General features: G+C 42.0%; 1 protein-coding gene across 1 annotated transcript in view; it reads right to left on the bottom strand.

Moving 5' to 3' along the window:
• LOC137429356 (uncharacterized) overlaps positions 1 to 16,263 on the bottom strand; it is a 73,008-nt gene that overhangs the window by 29,911 nt on the left and 26,834 nt on the right. Inside the window, exons 3-6 of the mRNA XM_068119309.2 lie at positions 10,289 to 10,364; positions 6,483 to 6,900; positions 879 to 934; positions 395 to 518 (exon numbers count right to left, since the gene is read on the bottom strand). Coding sequence (XP_067975410.2) covers positions 395 to 518; positions 879 to 934; positions 6,483 to 6,900; positions 10,289 to 10,364 — 674 coding nt within the window. The remainder of the gene's footprint in view (positions 1 to 394; positions 519 to 878; positions 935 to 6,482; positions 6,901 to 10,288; positions 10,365 to 16,263) is intronic.

Below are 16,263 nucleotides of genomic sequence, written 5' to 3'. Positions count from 1 at the left end.
TGTGAAAAGAGCAGGGGAGGAGAGAGATAAATTAAGAAAAGGAAGATAAGGGTGGCAAGGAAAGGAACAAAAGTGAAGGTTAAAAACCAGATAATGTATAGAGGGGATAAGGGAAAGGAGTTTGTGATAAGATAATAGTCAAGGAACGTATGGGACATCAGATACTTGGAATGGATCAATATTTTCAGCATGTTTGCATCTTTAATATGTCTTTACACTTTACATGAATCATCCCTCCATAATTTCAAAAGTAGCATATGTGCTCACAATAAGCAGAGCGATCTAAGTGCATTGAGAACAATATAAACTACATTAAATAATATGACCTTAATTAAAGATGTCTGCATTGTCAAAAGCAAATTGAGAAATGATGTATGGATTTTAATCCACTGACCCTCCAAGAATATCATCAGGCTTGAGTGTGTAATACGTCAAAACGTCCTCCATTTTTGTTGTCACAACACGGTGTGAGAATGTTGAAGGACAGAAATTCCCATCTGGATAAAAATGGTTTCCACCTGTGAAATAATATTAGCCGTCAATAACTTTTATCTCGAACACAAAGCATGAATCTTAGAGATTAACAAGTCTGGAACTCACCCACTGTAATCCGTATGCTTTAATATTATTTATCAAAATGATTTTTTTACATGAGGAGTAAGTTTTGATTAAACAATAAGATATTTATTAAAATAATGAATGAAGAAACTGAAGATGATCCATTTTGTTGCTAACAAAATATCAAAAACCTATCATATATATATATATATATATATATATATATTATAGTCGACTGATATCTAAAACAATTTATTTCCTTTTAAATTTTAATGTTTCATTTTCATTGCAATTTCACTGACATTCCTTTTTTGACTTACCTTTTCTGGCAGTACATATATCTTTATCATTGACTTTCACTTCTTTCTGCTGTTCCCTATCAAAATAAAACAAGATAATTGAATCAAATTGAATTAGAAAGCATTTTAAAATGCAAAACTCGTCTGGGTCCGCTTTGTACTTAAACTAAACGACGAAACCAACAGCTAAGAAAATAGTTTTTACATTTTTGTTCTTCATATTCTCATACAAAAGTTTTGTAGAACATTTTATGACAACAGCTTACATGGTAAAATAGGTGGCCTGGACACACACTGAACCTCAAATGGTGAATAACTGAAGAAGCATGGAAGATACTTTTTTGTACACAAAGAGGTTTCCACAAGAAGTGCTCTTTTTTGATGTTTAACCAATTTACCACCATGTAAATCTTTATATTATGGAGTGGCCGCGCTGAAGCTTCATGGTTGGAGGTGACACTCTAGTCTACACATGCATGGAGATCGGAGACGAGCGCTCGTCACGAGGGAAGGGAGGGAGGAGGGGAGGGGGATGATGGGGTGAGTGGGGGAGGCCAGTGGAGGGGAGAGCGATATGTACTGTACACACACACACACACACACACACACACACACACACATAGGTGGATACATCGAGACCTGCGAGGGCTCCGTTCCACATTCTGAAACCCGCATTTGGAGATACACTACATGACCAAATGTATGTGGACACCCATTGTAATTAGTGGATTCGGCTCTTTCAGCCACACCTATTGCTGACAGGTATATATATAATCAAACACACAGCCATGCAATCTCCATAGACAAACATTGGCAGTAGAATGGGCGATACTGAAGAGCTTAATGACTTTCAATGTGGAACCATCATAGGATGCCACCTTTTCAACCCCGGTCAATTGTAAGTTCTGTTAGTGTGAAGTGGAAACGCCTAGGAGCAACAACAGCTCAGCCGCGAAGTGGTAGGCCATACAAGCTCACAGAACGGGACCGCCAAGTGCTGAAGCGTGTAGCGCGTAAAAATCTTCTGTCCTCGGTTGCAACACTCACTACCGAGTTCCAAACTGCCTCTGGAAACAACATCAGCACAACAACTGTTCGTCGGGAGCTTCATGAAATGGGTTTCCATGGCCGGGCAGCCGCACACAAGCCTAAGATCACCATGCGCAATGCCAAGCGTCAGCTGGAGTGGTGTAAAGCTCGCAGCCATTGGACTCTGGAACAGTGGAAATGTGTTCTCTAGAATGACGAATCACGCTTCACCATCTGGCAGTCCGACGGACGAATCTGGGTTTGGTGGATACCGGGAGAACGCTACATGCCCAAATGCATAGTGCAAACTGTAAAGTTTGGTGGAGGAGGAATAATGGTCTGGGGCTGTTTTTCATGGTTCGGGCTAGACCCCTTAGTTTCAGTGAAGGGAAATCTTTATGCTACAGCATACAATGACATTCGAGATGATTGTGTGCTTCCAACTTTGTGGCAAAAGTTTGGGGAAGGCCCTTTCCTGTTTCAGTATGGCAATGTCCCCATGCACAAAGCGAAATCCATACAGAAATGGTTTGTCGAGATCGGTGTGGAAGAACTTGACTGGCCTGCACAAAGCCCTGACCTCAACCCCATCGAACACCTTTTGGATGAATTGGAATGCCGACTGCGAGCCAGGCCTAATCGCCCAACATCAGTGCCCGACCTAACCAATGCTTTTGTGGCTGAATGGAAGCAAATCCCCGCAGCAATGTTCCAACATCTAGTGGAAAGCCTTCCCAGAAGAGTGGAGGCTGTTATAGCAGCAAAGGGAGGGGTGGGGGTGGGGTGGGGGGGGGGGGGGGAGGGACCAACTCCATATTAATGCCTATGATTTTGGAATGAGATATTCAATGTTCGAATGTCCACATACTTTTGGTCATGTAGTGTAACAACCAACGACACACACTGACACATACAAACACACACACACACACAAGCGCCCCTTGTAGTGTCATTTGCAGGCACAAACATTGTTCAAAGAAGGATATAGGTACGATTTCACATGATAATGTCTTTTTTATATTACACATAATAAGATTCCAAGGTCAAAATAAGTGTTGCACTTTTAAAAGTATATCATGGATTTTTGTAAAAAAGGGTTTTGTATGCCAAAGGCATTATGTTTTTTAGTTCACCTGGAGCGAAGTTAAGGCGAGCTTATGCGATGGCGCGTTGTCGGGGTCTAAGGGGGTTTACATGGGGTCAAAGTGGATCCAGGTTTGACCCCCCAAAATAGGAATTTGCTTTTTCCCCTGAAACTACACACACTATTTCGATGAAACTTGACCACAACCTTCACCACCTGTGCAGTATAAAAGTTTGTTCACGGCATGAAAAAAATCTGCCCCCTTTGGGGCCTATTGGGGGCTTGCCCCCCAAAATAAGTGTTTGCTTTCTTCTCAGAAAATACACGCACGATTTCGATGAAACTTGACCACAACCTTCACCACCTGTGATGTACCAAAGTATGTTCACGGCATTAAAAAAAAAATCTGTCCCTTTAGGGGTCTATGGGGGTGGGGGGGTTGCCCCCCAAAATAGGTATTTGCTCTCTTCTCAGAAACTACACATGCAATTTCGATGAAACTTGACCACAACCTTCACCACATGTGATGTACCAAAGTATGTTCACGGCATTAAAAAAAATCTGTCCCTTTAGGGGTCTATGGGGGTGGATGGGGGGGGGGGGTTGGGGGGTTGCCCCCCAAAATAGGTATTTGTTCTCTTCTCAGAAACTACACACGCAATTTCGATGAAACTTCACCACAGCCTTAATCACCCATTATGTACCAAATGTTTGTTCAAGGCATTAGAAAAATTGGGGTCTTAGGAGGTATATAGGGTTGGGGTAAGGGGGGCTTGCCCCCCAAAATAGGTATTTTTTTTGTTTTTTACAGTCTTATGATTATGTTAGTATGATTCTACATTCTGCCCTGTCTGGCAACCATTGAAATTTGTTTAAAATACCTTTAGTCGGTGCAGTATACTATTTATTCTACCAGGTGAGCGCCAGGGGTATTGCCCCTATGTTTTAGTTGACCGTCCATGCGTCCATCTGTGAGGATTTTTGTTACTGTGATAACTTGTGAACCACTGAAGGTTTTTTAAAATCATAATTGGTTTAAGGGTGTATTATGAGGGCAAAGATGAACTTATTCGATTTTAGGTTCAAAGGGTCAAAGTTGTGATGTTCAGCTGAAAGTAGCAGATTTTAGTTACCGTAATAATTTTTGAACCACTAAAGGGATTGTGGCCAAACTTGGTAAGGTATGTACTGTTATGCAAAGATAAACTCATGAGATTTTAGGGCAAAGGTCAAGGGTCATGTGACCATCAGATGAGAGTAGCAGATTTTTGTAACCGTGATAACTTGGGAACCGCCGAAGAGATTTTGATAAAACTTGACAAAACTATGAACTGTAAAGCAAAGATGAACTGATTAAATTTTGGTTTCAAAAGATCAAAGGCCTAAGGTCAAGTGCTCTTTAATTGAAAATTTGTAAATCTGTGTTACTGCAATAACTTTTGAACCACTCAAGAGATTTCAAACATACTTGACACACATATGGACTGTAATACAAATATGAACTGATTCAATTTGATATTGAAGAGGTCAAAGGTCATGTGCCCTTTGAAAATCATTTTGCAGACCACAACTCGAGTTAGAACTATATGTATCAAACATAACAGTTTGTTGACATCTAACGTGGGCCGAGGCATATCCATTGACGTGTTCGCCTCAAATTCCACTTTTGAGTTTACCATATTTATGACGCGGCCTTCAGAGGTGGTGGACTTGCTTCGTTTTGCAAATCTAAATGTTACCTGGTCTGATTACTTTGCATTTGCCTGTTGCAACTGTCTTTTTTTTTTACAATAATTATCAATACATAGTTTTAATTTTAGTCCTTCAGATTTGACAGTTGCTATACAACTTTGTATATTTTTTGCCTTAAATTTTGGGGTCACAAGGTCAAAGGTCATGTTAGATAAATAAAAAATCCTGTTACTGCGATAACTTGTGAACCAGTGAAGTGATTTTGACCCAAAGTTGGTACAAGTATATATTATGATGCAAAGATGAACTGATTAGATTTCGGTATCAAGAGGTCAGAGGTCAGAGTCTGTAATAGGTTTTCATTACCACGATAACTTATACTTAATAACGGCTGAATGGAACTACGTCAAACTTGGTACAAGTATGTATATTGACACAAAGATGAACTGATGATATTATGGGGTAAAAAGGTCAAAGGTCGGAAGTATTGTTTGGTAAAAATTATCTTATCGGGCTAATTTGTGAACCAATGATGGGATTTTGACCAAACTTTGTATCTATATTATAAAACAGGAGTGTCTGTCTGTCTGGCCGTCCCAAAACTACTCCTTCAGTTTTGGGGCTAGCCCCGCCAAACTTTCTGTGGAACGTTTTGGTGTCCCAGCGGATGTTGTAAGGTAGGTAGGAGGTTTCATAAATTCCTCAATAAAATTATGATTTTGAAATTGACTCGATACGAACCTGTCCCGAATACGGAAGGGAACAAATGACAACAATGGGCTGGTTTGATAATATCTCAATACAATCGTGATTTAACACAGTATTTTGTTATCGTATTAATGTATGATTGATGCTGTTTGGAATGAAAATAGAGATATTGAGTTTAAATATGAATGAGGAAATGGTGTGAGGGTTTCTACTTTCTTACCATGACATTCGCGGATTCGCCATATGCAGATTCGTCATTGACTGAGTATAGAACCATTCAGACTGGGTACGTTTTTTGCCCAAGTCCTTCACTAACCTGCTGTCAATGTCTGATAGACTATAGGTGGCACAGGAATGTGGAATTTATTGGTTCTATGTTTAGCATTCACCGTTTCTGCATTGTTTGGTTGCTCTTGGATTCCCACCCAAGCGTAACATATGGTACCTCGCTAGTAAGTACACATTAGGATACCAAGATGAACCGATTAGATTTTGGCATCGAGAGGTTAAAGGTCAGATTCTGTAATAGGTTTTTGTTACCCTGATAACGAACAGCTGAAGGGAACTAAGTCAAATATGGCACAAGTATTATCATGATGTAAAGATAAACGGATTAGATTATGGGGTCAATAAGTCAAAGGTCAGAAGTCCCATTCATTAAAAATTGTGTTATTGTGCTATCTTGTGAACCAGTGATGGTATTTTGACCAAGCTTGGTATAAGTATATATTATGATGAAAAGATGAACTGCCTAGATTTCGGCATCAAAGGTCAAAGGTCATGTCAGGTAAAAATGTGATATTTGAGAACAACTGAAGGGATTTAATTCAAACTTGCTACAGGTATGTACAATGATGTAATAATGTGGGCGAAGGCATATCAGTCGACGTCGAAGATTGCCATTCTAGTTTGTTTTTGTTACCAGTTCAAGGGATCTATGTGATCTCATCAGCATTGTTTCTCTCCTTATTTGTCCTATACAGTACTATAAAGGTGTTGCCTTACAAAGTTTCAGTAATTGTTCAGGCCACTGAGCATAAGAAAGATTGTCAAAAGAAAGATTGTCATTTTACCCGAAAAGCATTAAATAAACCTGAAATTTGAATTCGTACCTCTGCTTACAAAGAGTAGAGCTTGCTGCACCTGCAAATGTGTTTTCACTCTGTGATTCAACTGTAGTAGGTTGTCCAGGCTGAATCAGACCTTGCTGATCTGACGTCCCCTTATCACTTGCACTTAAAGCAAATGTTTCAGCATCCCTTTTCACATTCTGCTCCGCATCCTTGATACCTTTTTCATTCACATCAATATGTTTGGAATGTGTTCCATAATCTTGTGCATGTCTGTCAGGTGTGCTATCTTGGTTGGTGGTCCCAATACTCTCCTGCAGTCGACAGCATTGTTTGGTGAAATGGTTGTTGCTCTCCTTTGGCTCTTCTTGCAATATTTCTGACACCCCAACATTTTTGTTGGTGCAGTTTTGTGTTGTATCAGAGCTCGTCTCCGTTTGTTGGTCGACAACAACGGTGTCTGCAAATGACACGTAACTTTTACTGTTACATAGTCGAGGCAGAGCGAGAGCAGAATGAGATATAACAAAATGGAAAGGAGGAAACATCAACAGCAGAGCAGAGGTGAGAGTGAAATCAAGGGGAGGGGAGGGAAGGACACATGGGGTGAACAAGGTGAAACACAGGAATGGGCAATGGGGATGAAACAGAAAAGGAATAAATCAACTGACAAACAAAAAGAGGTGTGGAAGAGGGGGGAAATCACAATAATTTGGAAAAGGGAAATGCTTGGGAATTGGGTCCTTAGGGATAGGAAATATCATGAGTATGGATGGAGGGTGACATAAGGTAGTAGAGAACAGCTGTCTTGAGGCCCTAAAGGCCTAAAGGGAAGAATGGGAGTGAACAGACTGGAGAAGTTGGTTCTACAGGTGAGAGAAAAGAGGAAAAAATGAGTGGGCATGACCAGTGAGCCTGGATTTTGTGACTTTGATAAGAGGGTTACTTACTGACAGATCATATATACCCTGCAGAAATCTGAGAGTGACAGAGCCAAGAGAGGGCAGAGGGTGCAATACCAAAAAGGTGGTTGTTGAATACAGAGAGGACACCAATCTGTCTAGGATGTGAAAGTAACAGGCCTAGTCCCACAGCTTTGTCATGGGAAATCCTAACGATTTTGAGGGCCTTGCTTTCCATGGTATCGATAAGGGCAAAGTATGAGGCAGGGGTGCCAGCCTAAAGTGTAGGGCAGTACTCAATCAAGCTGCAAATGAAGGCCTTGTAGGTTGTCAAAAGTTTGATTGGCCAAGGAAATACCTTCCATGATGGAGGATGCCCAGCCAGTGGCTGGCATTGGATGCCAACTTGGAAATATGGTCTGCCCAAGAAAGACTATGGCTGATGGTAAGACCCAAAAGTTTAAGTCCCTGAAACTCTTCAAGCGGTTTGTTTAGGACGTGGATGTGAGGATTTGCCAGGCGGTCCTTTCGGAGAGACAGAGTGAGTGTGTGGGATTTGTCAGTGTTGAAAGACATGTTCCAAATGTTGAAACAGCTCCTTTTTCTCTCAAGATCAGCGGAGAGGGAAGAGGCTGCCACCTTCATATCTGAAGGATGAGAGATGATACAGCAAAGAGTGGGATCATCAGAAAAGAGATGAGCGGGATTTTCCATGTAGTCATAAGCATTATTGATGAAGATGAGGAACAAGACTGGGCCCAAGACACTGTCTTGAGGCACTCCAGCCTTGACCTGGAGAGAGAGGAGATTATATGATTCCATTAAGAGCTATTAATAGGCTGACTATGGGAGTGGAGGAAGTCAGTGAGCCATGAAAAGAGGTGGTCTTGGATGCCATAAGTAGAGAGTTTGGAGATCAAAGTGGTATGCCAGACTGTATCAAATGTTTGAGATATGCCCAAAGAGATGGCCCTGATATCATGTCTGAGATTGAGGGCTTCTATCCTTTGTTGGGAGAGTCGAAGCTGCATGTTCAGAGTATAATGACCAGGTTTGAAACCGAACGGATGTTCAGAGACCAGGTCATGGAGAAAATGAAGTGTTTTGGTTGGCATCCATGGGAGGAGGGGTTGGGGAGCTGAGTGCGGTGAGAAAAGTGGCACCGTTGTCGTTGTTGTTGTGGTGTGCGATGGCTCCTCCCTGTGCACCTCGGCAGTTGGGCCTTGGACTGAGTGGTTACCTGAATAAACCTCCGTGTGAGAACCTGATCTCTTATTATTGTCGCAGATTTTTCGCACATATGCACTGATGCTATCTGAGCCTGTCACAGAATCTGACTCAAGGTTTGCCAGAAATCTCTCCACCTTCTCAGATGTGAAATACCCAGTATCCTTGAGCAGTTGGGTGTGATAAGATATCGAGAGTGAGGGATTGGATACACCACATTTTGAAGCAAACACAGAATTTAGGCATTCAGCCTTCTCACGAGCAGGGTCAGCTGTGATGCTATTAGAAGTGAGGGAAGAGATGGAGGGGGCGCATACACCAGAGACAGGCTTGACAAAGTGCCATCAGGTCTTTGAAGAAGGAGACAGTCTTGAGAGTTCCATCTTGAAGTTGGCCAGATGTTGCTTTTTGGCTCTCCTGGGAATGGATACCCACACTTGTTTTGGGCTTTCTTGAATGATCTGAGGTCGCCTTCAGTCAGATATTCCTTCCAGGAAGAGAAGACAAGTTGTTGAAGGCAACTGCCTCACTACAGGAACTTGTGTACCAGGGACAAGAGGATGGGTATGGTAACTGCAGACCATATGGTATGCATCTGTACATAAGGGAAAGCAAGTTTGTGGGGAAGAATTCTCAGGCAGTATATATACAGAGGGGAGAGCCTCTCTGCACGAAATGAAGGACCATTCTTTACCTGAGAGTTCGCAGTCCCTGCCAGTCAGTTTGAGTGAAATGCCAGACTCTACGGAGCTGAGACAGCTCACTGACACCAGCCGAAGAGATGTTGACTCTCACAAGTACATGATCGGATGAACCTATTGGAGCAGTTTAGAGGAGCAGGAGACATTTGTTGCAAAATTTGTCATTACAAGTCCAGAAGGGAAGACATGCAGCTGGGAGAAATCTGGGTCGGAATGTTCACTGATTGGGTGAGGCCGTGGAGTCACATAAGTCCTTTGCTGGAATGCCATGGCTGGTTGAAGAGATACCAACAACTAACCTATTGGCATGGTGGCAGTTAAAGTCACTGCATATGAGGGAGAGAGAGATGGGATGGGTGGTTATAATATAGTCCATCTTGGCCTAGAGGGAGATGTATGTAAATGGAGTCGTCCCTGTTCGGAGGACAGTAATTAAAGCACATCTAGACAAAGAAGAGGTGGTGCTGGAGGGGGAAGCACAGCAAAAGGTACTCCTGATGGTTAGGAAGGGTAAGGGTGGTAAATGGAGTTATTGACATAAACTGAAACTCTCCCACCGAAATGGGGTGAAGGTCCGTCAAACCAGAAAAGACAATACTTGGGTAGAGACACAGAGGAATTGGGGGCTGTTAGGCAGATCATGTCAGGATTGCCAGTGGCAGATTGGATTGAGAGATCTGTCAAATTGGAGCAAAGATGTTGGATGTTGGAGGTCCATAGAGGGATTAGGGATGGGAGGAGGTTGGGGAGTGTGGAGAGAGAAAGGCAGGAGGATGTGAAAGAGGTGTGGGGTGAGCATGCAGGCCGCTGGGGAAGAAGAGACAGGGCGGAAAACTGGGGGAGCAGAGAGGGGCAGGACACTGGGTCCGCTCCATTCCTGCTTTCCATATCCTCCTGCATTCCACATTTATTGCCTAGTAGTGACATTTTCATAATGAAGACCTTTTACTACTCTCCTTCTACTATGAATTATAATGTGCTAAAGCTTGAAAACCCTGATAACCAAGCAGTCCCTTACCATTCTTAGGCTTATTGGGTGTTCTCTCCTTCGAAATACATTTTTCATTCCACTTTTTTTCTTGTTTTTCTTCAACCTGAAAAAAAGTGATTGCTTCATCAAAAACAAACAAACAGTACGTATATTGTAACATGTCCGGGTACCCATGCCCACACTTTCGGTCAACTTGTATAGATCACCAGCAAACAAAACGCAGTTGAGAATGAGAACCAGTTTTGAGAGATGGAGTATCGAGTTTCTGTGTTTGGTTCCTTCCGAGTACAGCAACCTGAAAAGTGTTTGACTACCCAAAGACTTGTCATTAGAAATGACAGTGCACATGGATGTGATGTCCATAGTGAATAAAACATTGCTATCAATGGGAAACCTGAACCTTTCAAAAATGCTTTCTGTGGACAAAAATGGACAAAAAATCTCTGCTTCCCCAGTTTTCCGCCCTGTCAAAGGGAAACCTGAGTGCTTCATATGGTGTCCACAATGGAGGAGGCCAGAAAAAGAGAAAGAGAAGCCTACACCTTATTGGTAAGTGGAAATGCAGTGGAAATGCAGTAAAAAATGCAACAACAACAATGGAAATGATAGGGTGGCCTGGCTTGTTGTCCTCAGTATATATAAATAAAGATTCCTGTTCTTTCAATTTCCGGATTAGATTTATCACGAATCCACTTACACATACACACACTCACATTTGGGGTATTCTTAGCAGGCACGCAAGATATTGGCCATTATAAAACTTGCAATGAAATTTCTGAGGATATCCTGAAGACTCAATAGCTGAGTGGGCTGTCACCATGTAAGTGTGAGGTCCTTGGGTTTGAGTCCCAAGTTAAGTCAAAATTTGTTCACACAAGCCCCACACAAAAATTTATTCCTGTTCGTTAAATATATATATATAAGGTCGGTCGGTCGGTAAGGTATAATAAGGTCGGTGTGTACCCCGGTTTAGAATAGGTACACCGTATGTCGTTTCGTAAGACATACGTAAGACATACGTGCCGTAAGACATGTCGTAAGACATAAGACGCGTGTCGTAAGAGGCGACTCAAAGGGTTGGCGTCAGGAAGGGCATCCGGCCATAAAAACATGGCCTCAAAAATAGAACCATGACAATTTGGAGAGGATTGTCGTGGGGACCGCAGGGCTAACCCCTGTTCTTGCAGAGAAAATGGCCTTAAAATGCCTGTTGTTGTTTGTTGTGTATATATATATATATATTGAAAAGGATAGCACACTGAACAGTAAAATAATTAAAAATTCTTTATTAATAGCCTGACGTTTCAAGAACAAACGAGTTCTCTTCCTCAGAGGCGTTGAGTGTGGTGTTAACCGTTAAGTTCCGCTGGGGAGGGTTCACGTGATGGATTGGTCCAAGTCCTTGCCAATCACAGGGCTTCCCTGCATTCAAATGACTCTGCCGTTTTTGACGTTGTAATTGATTGCGTAGTGCTATGTACAGTCACGTGAAAAAGTAAGTAAGGTTTAACGTTTTGTTTCCATGTAAAGTTTTGTTTCCATGTAAAACCATGTAAATTTTTGACTTTTTCAACATATTTCAACATACAGCTATTTGATCTTCATTTCAACAATATTGAAAGATAAAGGTGATATAATATAACAAATATCATGAAACATTTACATTTTGTAGTCCATTGTATAATTTAAATAAACACAAATGCAAATTTCGTATGTGGAAAAAGTAAGTACCCCCTTGGCTCGAATTGGTGGTATTGCCCCCTTTGGCAGAAACAACCTCAAGTCGGCGTTTCTTATAACTGTCTACCATTCTCTGACATCGACTGGGAGAAATTTTTGCCCACACCTCCATGCAGACTTCTTTCAGCTGTGCGATGCTTGAGGGGTTTCTGGCATGCACAGCACGTTTCAAATCCCCCCACAACATCTCGATGGGATTTAGATCCGGGCTTTGACTTGGCCATTCCAGAACCCTCCATTTCTTTCTTTTCAGCCATTCCTTGGTGGATTTACTGGTACTAGGGCATGCCCGTACTATATATAAGCTAGGACGTGCCCGTACGTGGGTGCCCGTTCCTTGCCAAAAAAAAAAAAAAAAAAAAATTTGTGTAGGGGTGTGTGTGTGTAAACATCCTAGGGCGTGCCCGTACGTGGGTGCAAAAAAACATGCGTGCAAACAACAACAACAAAAAAAAACTTTGAAACCACGTGGCAGTAACGACCACAGAACCCCCCCCTCTATTTACATGAATGGTTTGGTCCATTCGCAACGACCACAGAACACCCCCCTCTATTTACATGAAATGGTTTGGTCCAAAGCGAACGGCTTGCGGTGTTTGGTAAAGAAATCGCCATAGCTCGGTAACTACTTGTCCGATTAATTTCAAACCTTGAAAAGGCACATCCTCGGGTCCCCAGCAATATACCTGGCAAGTTTCAAGTATATCGGACCGGTAGTTGTCGAGAAACAGCGGTCACAGACAAACATACACACATACACACATACACACATACAAACACACATACACACATACACACAGAGATTGCTGGAATTATAGATAGATGTTTAGGGTCATTGTCGTGTTGCAAGGTCCACCTTCGGTTGAGTTTCAACTTTCCAACAGATGGCCTCACATTATCCTCAAGCACCCTTTGGTACAATGAAGAATTCATCGTGGATTCTATGATGGTGAGCTCCCCAGGCCCTGATGCAGCAAAGCTGCCCCAAACCATAATATTTCCACCACCATGCTTTACAGTGGGTATCAGGTTCTTGTGGTCAAATGCTGTCTTTGGTTTTCGCCAAACATGTCTTCTGGTACTGTGGCCAAATAGCTCTACCTTTTACTTGTCTGCCCAGAGCACATTGTTCCAGAAGTGCTGGTCTTTTCCTTGGTGTTAATTGGCAAACTTTAGTCTTGCCCTGATGTTCTTACTGGACAGCAAAGATTTGCTCCTGGCATACCTCCCATGTAGATCAAATTTGTGCAGCCTCTTTCTAATGGTAGACTCGTGCACTTTGACATCAACAGTGGCAAGAGCTACCTGTAGGTCCCATGATGACATTCTGGGGTTCTTAGAGACTTCTTTCAGCATCTTGCGGTCTGCTCTCGGGCTGAACTTGCTGGGGCGGCCTGGCATGAACAAGTTGGCAGTTGTTTGGAATCTTCTCCACTTTAGATGATCTTCCGGACAATCGAATGATTGATTTCAAATTGTTTGGAGATCTTTTTAAATCCCTTCCCAGACTCGTAGGCATCTATAACCTTCTTTCTGAAGGCCTCAGAGAGCTCTTTTGATCTAGGCATGGTGACGCCGCACACTTCAACAACAAAGAGCAAACCAAACTAAATGTCTGAGGTTTAAATAAGACAGGTTCCTCCAAGATCCTCTCTAACGATGATCTAATCATTTGCACATGAGCTGGTGCACCTGATTCTAATTTTAGGTATTTAAAGTAGTGATAAATGTAGGGGTGTACTTACTTTTTCCACATGCGAAATTTGCATTTATGTTTATTTAAATTATACAATGGACTACAAAATGTAAATGTTTCATGATATTTGTTATATTATATCACCTTTATCTTTCAATATTGTTGAAATGAAGATCAAATAGCTGTATGTTGAAATATGTTGAAAACGTCAAAACTTTACATGGGGTGTACTTACTTTTTCATGTGACTGTATGTGGGGTGTAAGTCGATGTGTCGGTTGATGGAGTTTTTATCAGAGTACCAGGCCTTGACAATCTCGCGGTTCACTCTCAAAGATCCTGTGCCAAGGATCGTGGTCTGATTCCATGAGAATGTGTGTTGGTGTGTGTGTATGTGTGTCGCAACCAATGACAACCTGTCTTGTCGTCTTACAGCACGTTGGTGTTCAGTTAATCTTGTGGTTAAGCATTTGGATGTTTGGCCCACATAATTGGCTTCAATTCTTTTTTTTTGGCATAATTGGTACAGTATCTTATGAATGAATATGAATCCCATTGCCCAGATAGCCCAGATATGAATCCCATTGAGAATCTGTGGAAAGACTTAAAATTGCTGTTCACGTCACTCCCCATTCAACTTGACAAAACTTGAGCAAATCTGCAAGGAGGAATCGGAGAATCTCCACAAATCCAGATGTGCAAAGCTGATACACACATACCCAAGAAGACTCGAAGCTGTAATCGCTGCCAAAGTGCTTCTACGAAGTATTGACTCAGGGGTTAAATACTTATGTAAATTAGATATTTCTGTATTTCATTTTCAATTGTTTTGCAAAAACTTTATTTTTTAAAATTCCACTGACATTATGGGGTATTATGTGTCGATCAGTGACAAAACATCTCAATTTAATCCATTTGAAATTCAGGCTGTAACAACAAAATGTGAAACAAGTCAAGGGGTGTGAATACTTTCTGAAGTGTCCTTTCTCTTTGAATTGTGACACTTTACCATTGTCAAGTTAAGATTTCTGAAAAGCCAATTCACTGAAATTACATCGTTGTTCTGCCTTTGACGACTTTATTATCAAATCGGATTAAGATATACCTTTTCTTAGTCTCTCAATTGCACTCTGTTCATACACAAGGATTACAAAATGACCTTGGATTTAGGAGGAGGCCATTTGTCCCATCAACCCTGCACTACATATACACCACGTTAATTCAATCTAACAGCTTATCAACATAATTTAACTGAAAGAGGGGTGTGGAGGAGTGTGAATGAGAATAATGGGGCAAACAGATATCACAAGGGTGTTTTATACACTTACAGTGCATTCAGAAAGTATTCAGACCCCTTCACTTTTTTCACATTTTGTTACGTTGCAGCCTTATGCTGAAATGGTTTAAATTCATTTTTTCCCTCATCAATCTACACTCAATATCCCATAATGAAAAAGAGAAAACAGGATTTTAGAAAGTTTTGCAAATTTATTAAAAAGAAAAAACTGAAATATCACATTGACATAAGTATTCAGACCCTTAACTCAGTACTTAGTTGAAGCACTTTTGGCAGCGATTACAGCCTCGAGTCTTCTTGGGTATGACGCGACAAGCTTTGCACACCTGGATTTGGGGATTTTCTGCCATTCCTCTCCGTAGATCCTCTCAAGCTCTGTCAGGTTGTTTTTTTTTTTGTTGTTTTTTTGTATACTGAATCGAGGCTCGTGAAAGATCTAACATTTATTTCACAAACAAATCAACCAGACAAACAAGATATATAAAAAGAGGGAGCGGAAGACAAGATGGGGAGCGAAGGGGAAGCACACAAACATAACATTTGAGAGCAGGGAGATGTGTGGGAGGGAGAGGGCTTGGGGGGAGGAGGCATGGGAAGGGGGAGAAGTATAAAACACAAGGACACCAAGGACTTCCAGGAAAGAAGTTGGTGTTTCAAAAAAGTGGATTTGGGGTGAAATTAGCAGGGGTAGAAAAGATCAAGGCTTTGGATGGGGGAAGATAAGAGATGATGGTGAACAGCTGTTTTAAAGACCTGGAGGGTGTAGTGGGATTGAAGAGAGTGAGGGAAGTTTGTTCCATAGGCGGGGAGAAAAGAGGAGTGAAGGTGAGCAGAGAGTCTTGATTTTGGCAGTTTAACCAAAAGAGGGTTGCAGGCAGATCTTGTGCGACCTGTAGGAATATTTGAGGGGACAGAGCCCAGAGAGAGCTGGGGGGGGGGGGGGCAAGGCCAAAGAGGAGTCGGCAGAAGACGGAAAGACCACCAACCTGCCTGCGGTGAGTGAGTGAAAGGCCCTTGGAGTTAGCTTCATCGTGGGAGATTCCAATGATTCTGAACGCTTTGGTTTCAACAGCGTGAAGACGAGATAGATGTGAGGCAGGAGCACCGGCCCAGAGGGGGGAACAGTATTCCATTGAGCTGCGGATGAAAGCCTTGTATGTGGTGAGGTGCTCAGGTGTGCCAAGGAAGGACTTCACACGACGGAGGATGCCCAGTCGGCGACTGGCTTTGGAGGCCAGATTTGAAATGTGGTTTTCCCAGGAAAGATCAT

The sequence above is a fragment of the Myxine glutinosa genome, chromosome 6 (assembly GCF_964187855.1).
Source record: "Myxine glutinosa chromosome 6, kmMyxGlut1.1, whole genome shotgun sequence".
NCBI lineage: Eukaryota > Metazoa > Chordata > Myxini > Myxiniformes > Myxinidae > Myxine > Myxine glutinosa.
This window is presented reverse-complemented; position numbering and strand designations above follow the sequence as displayed.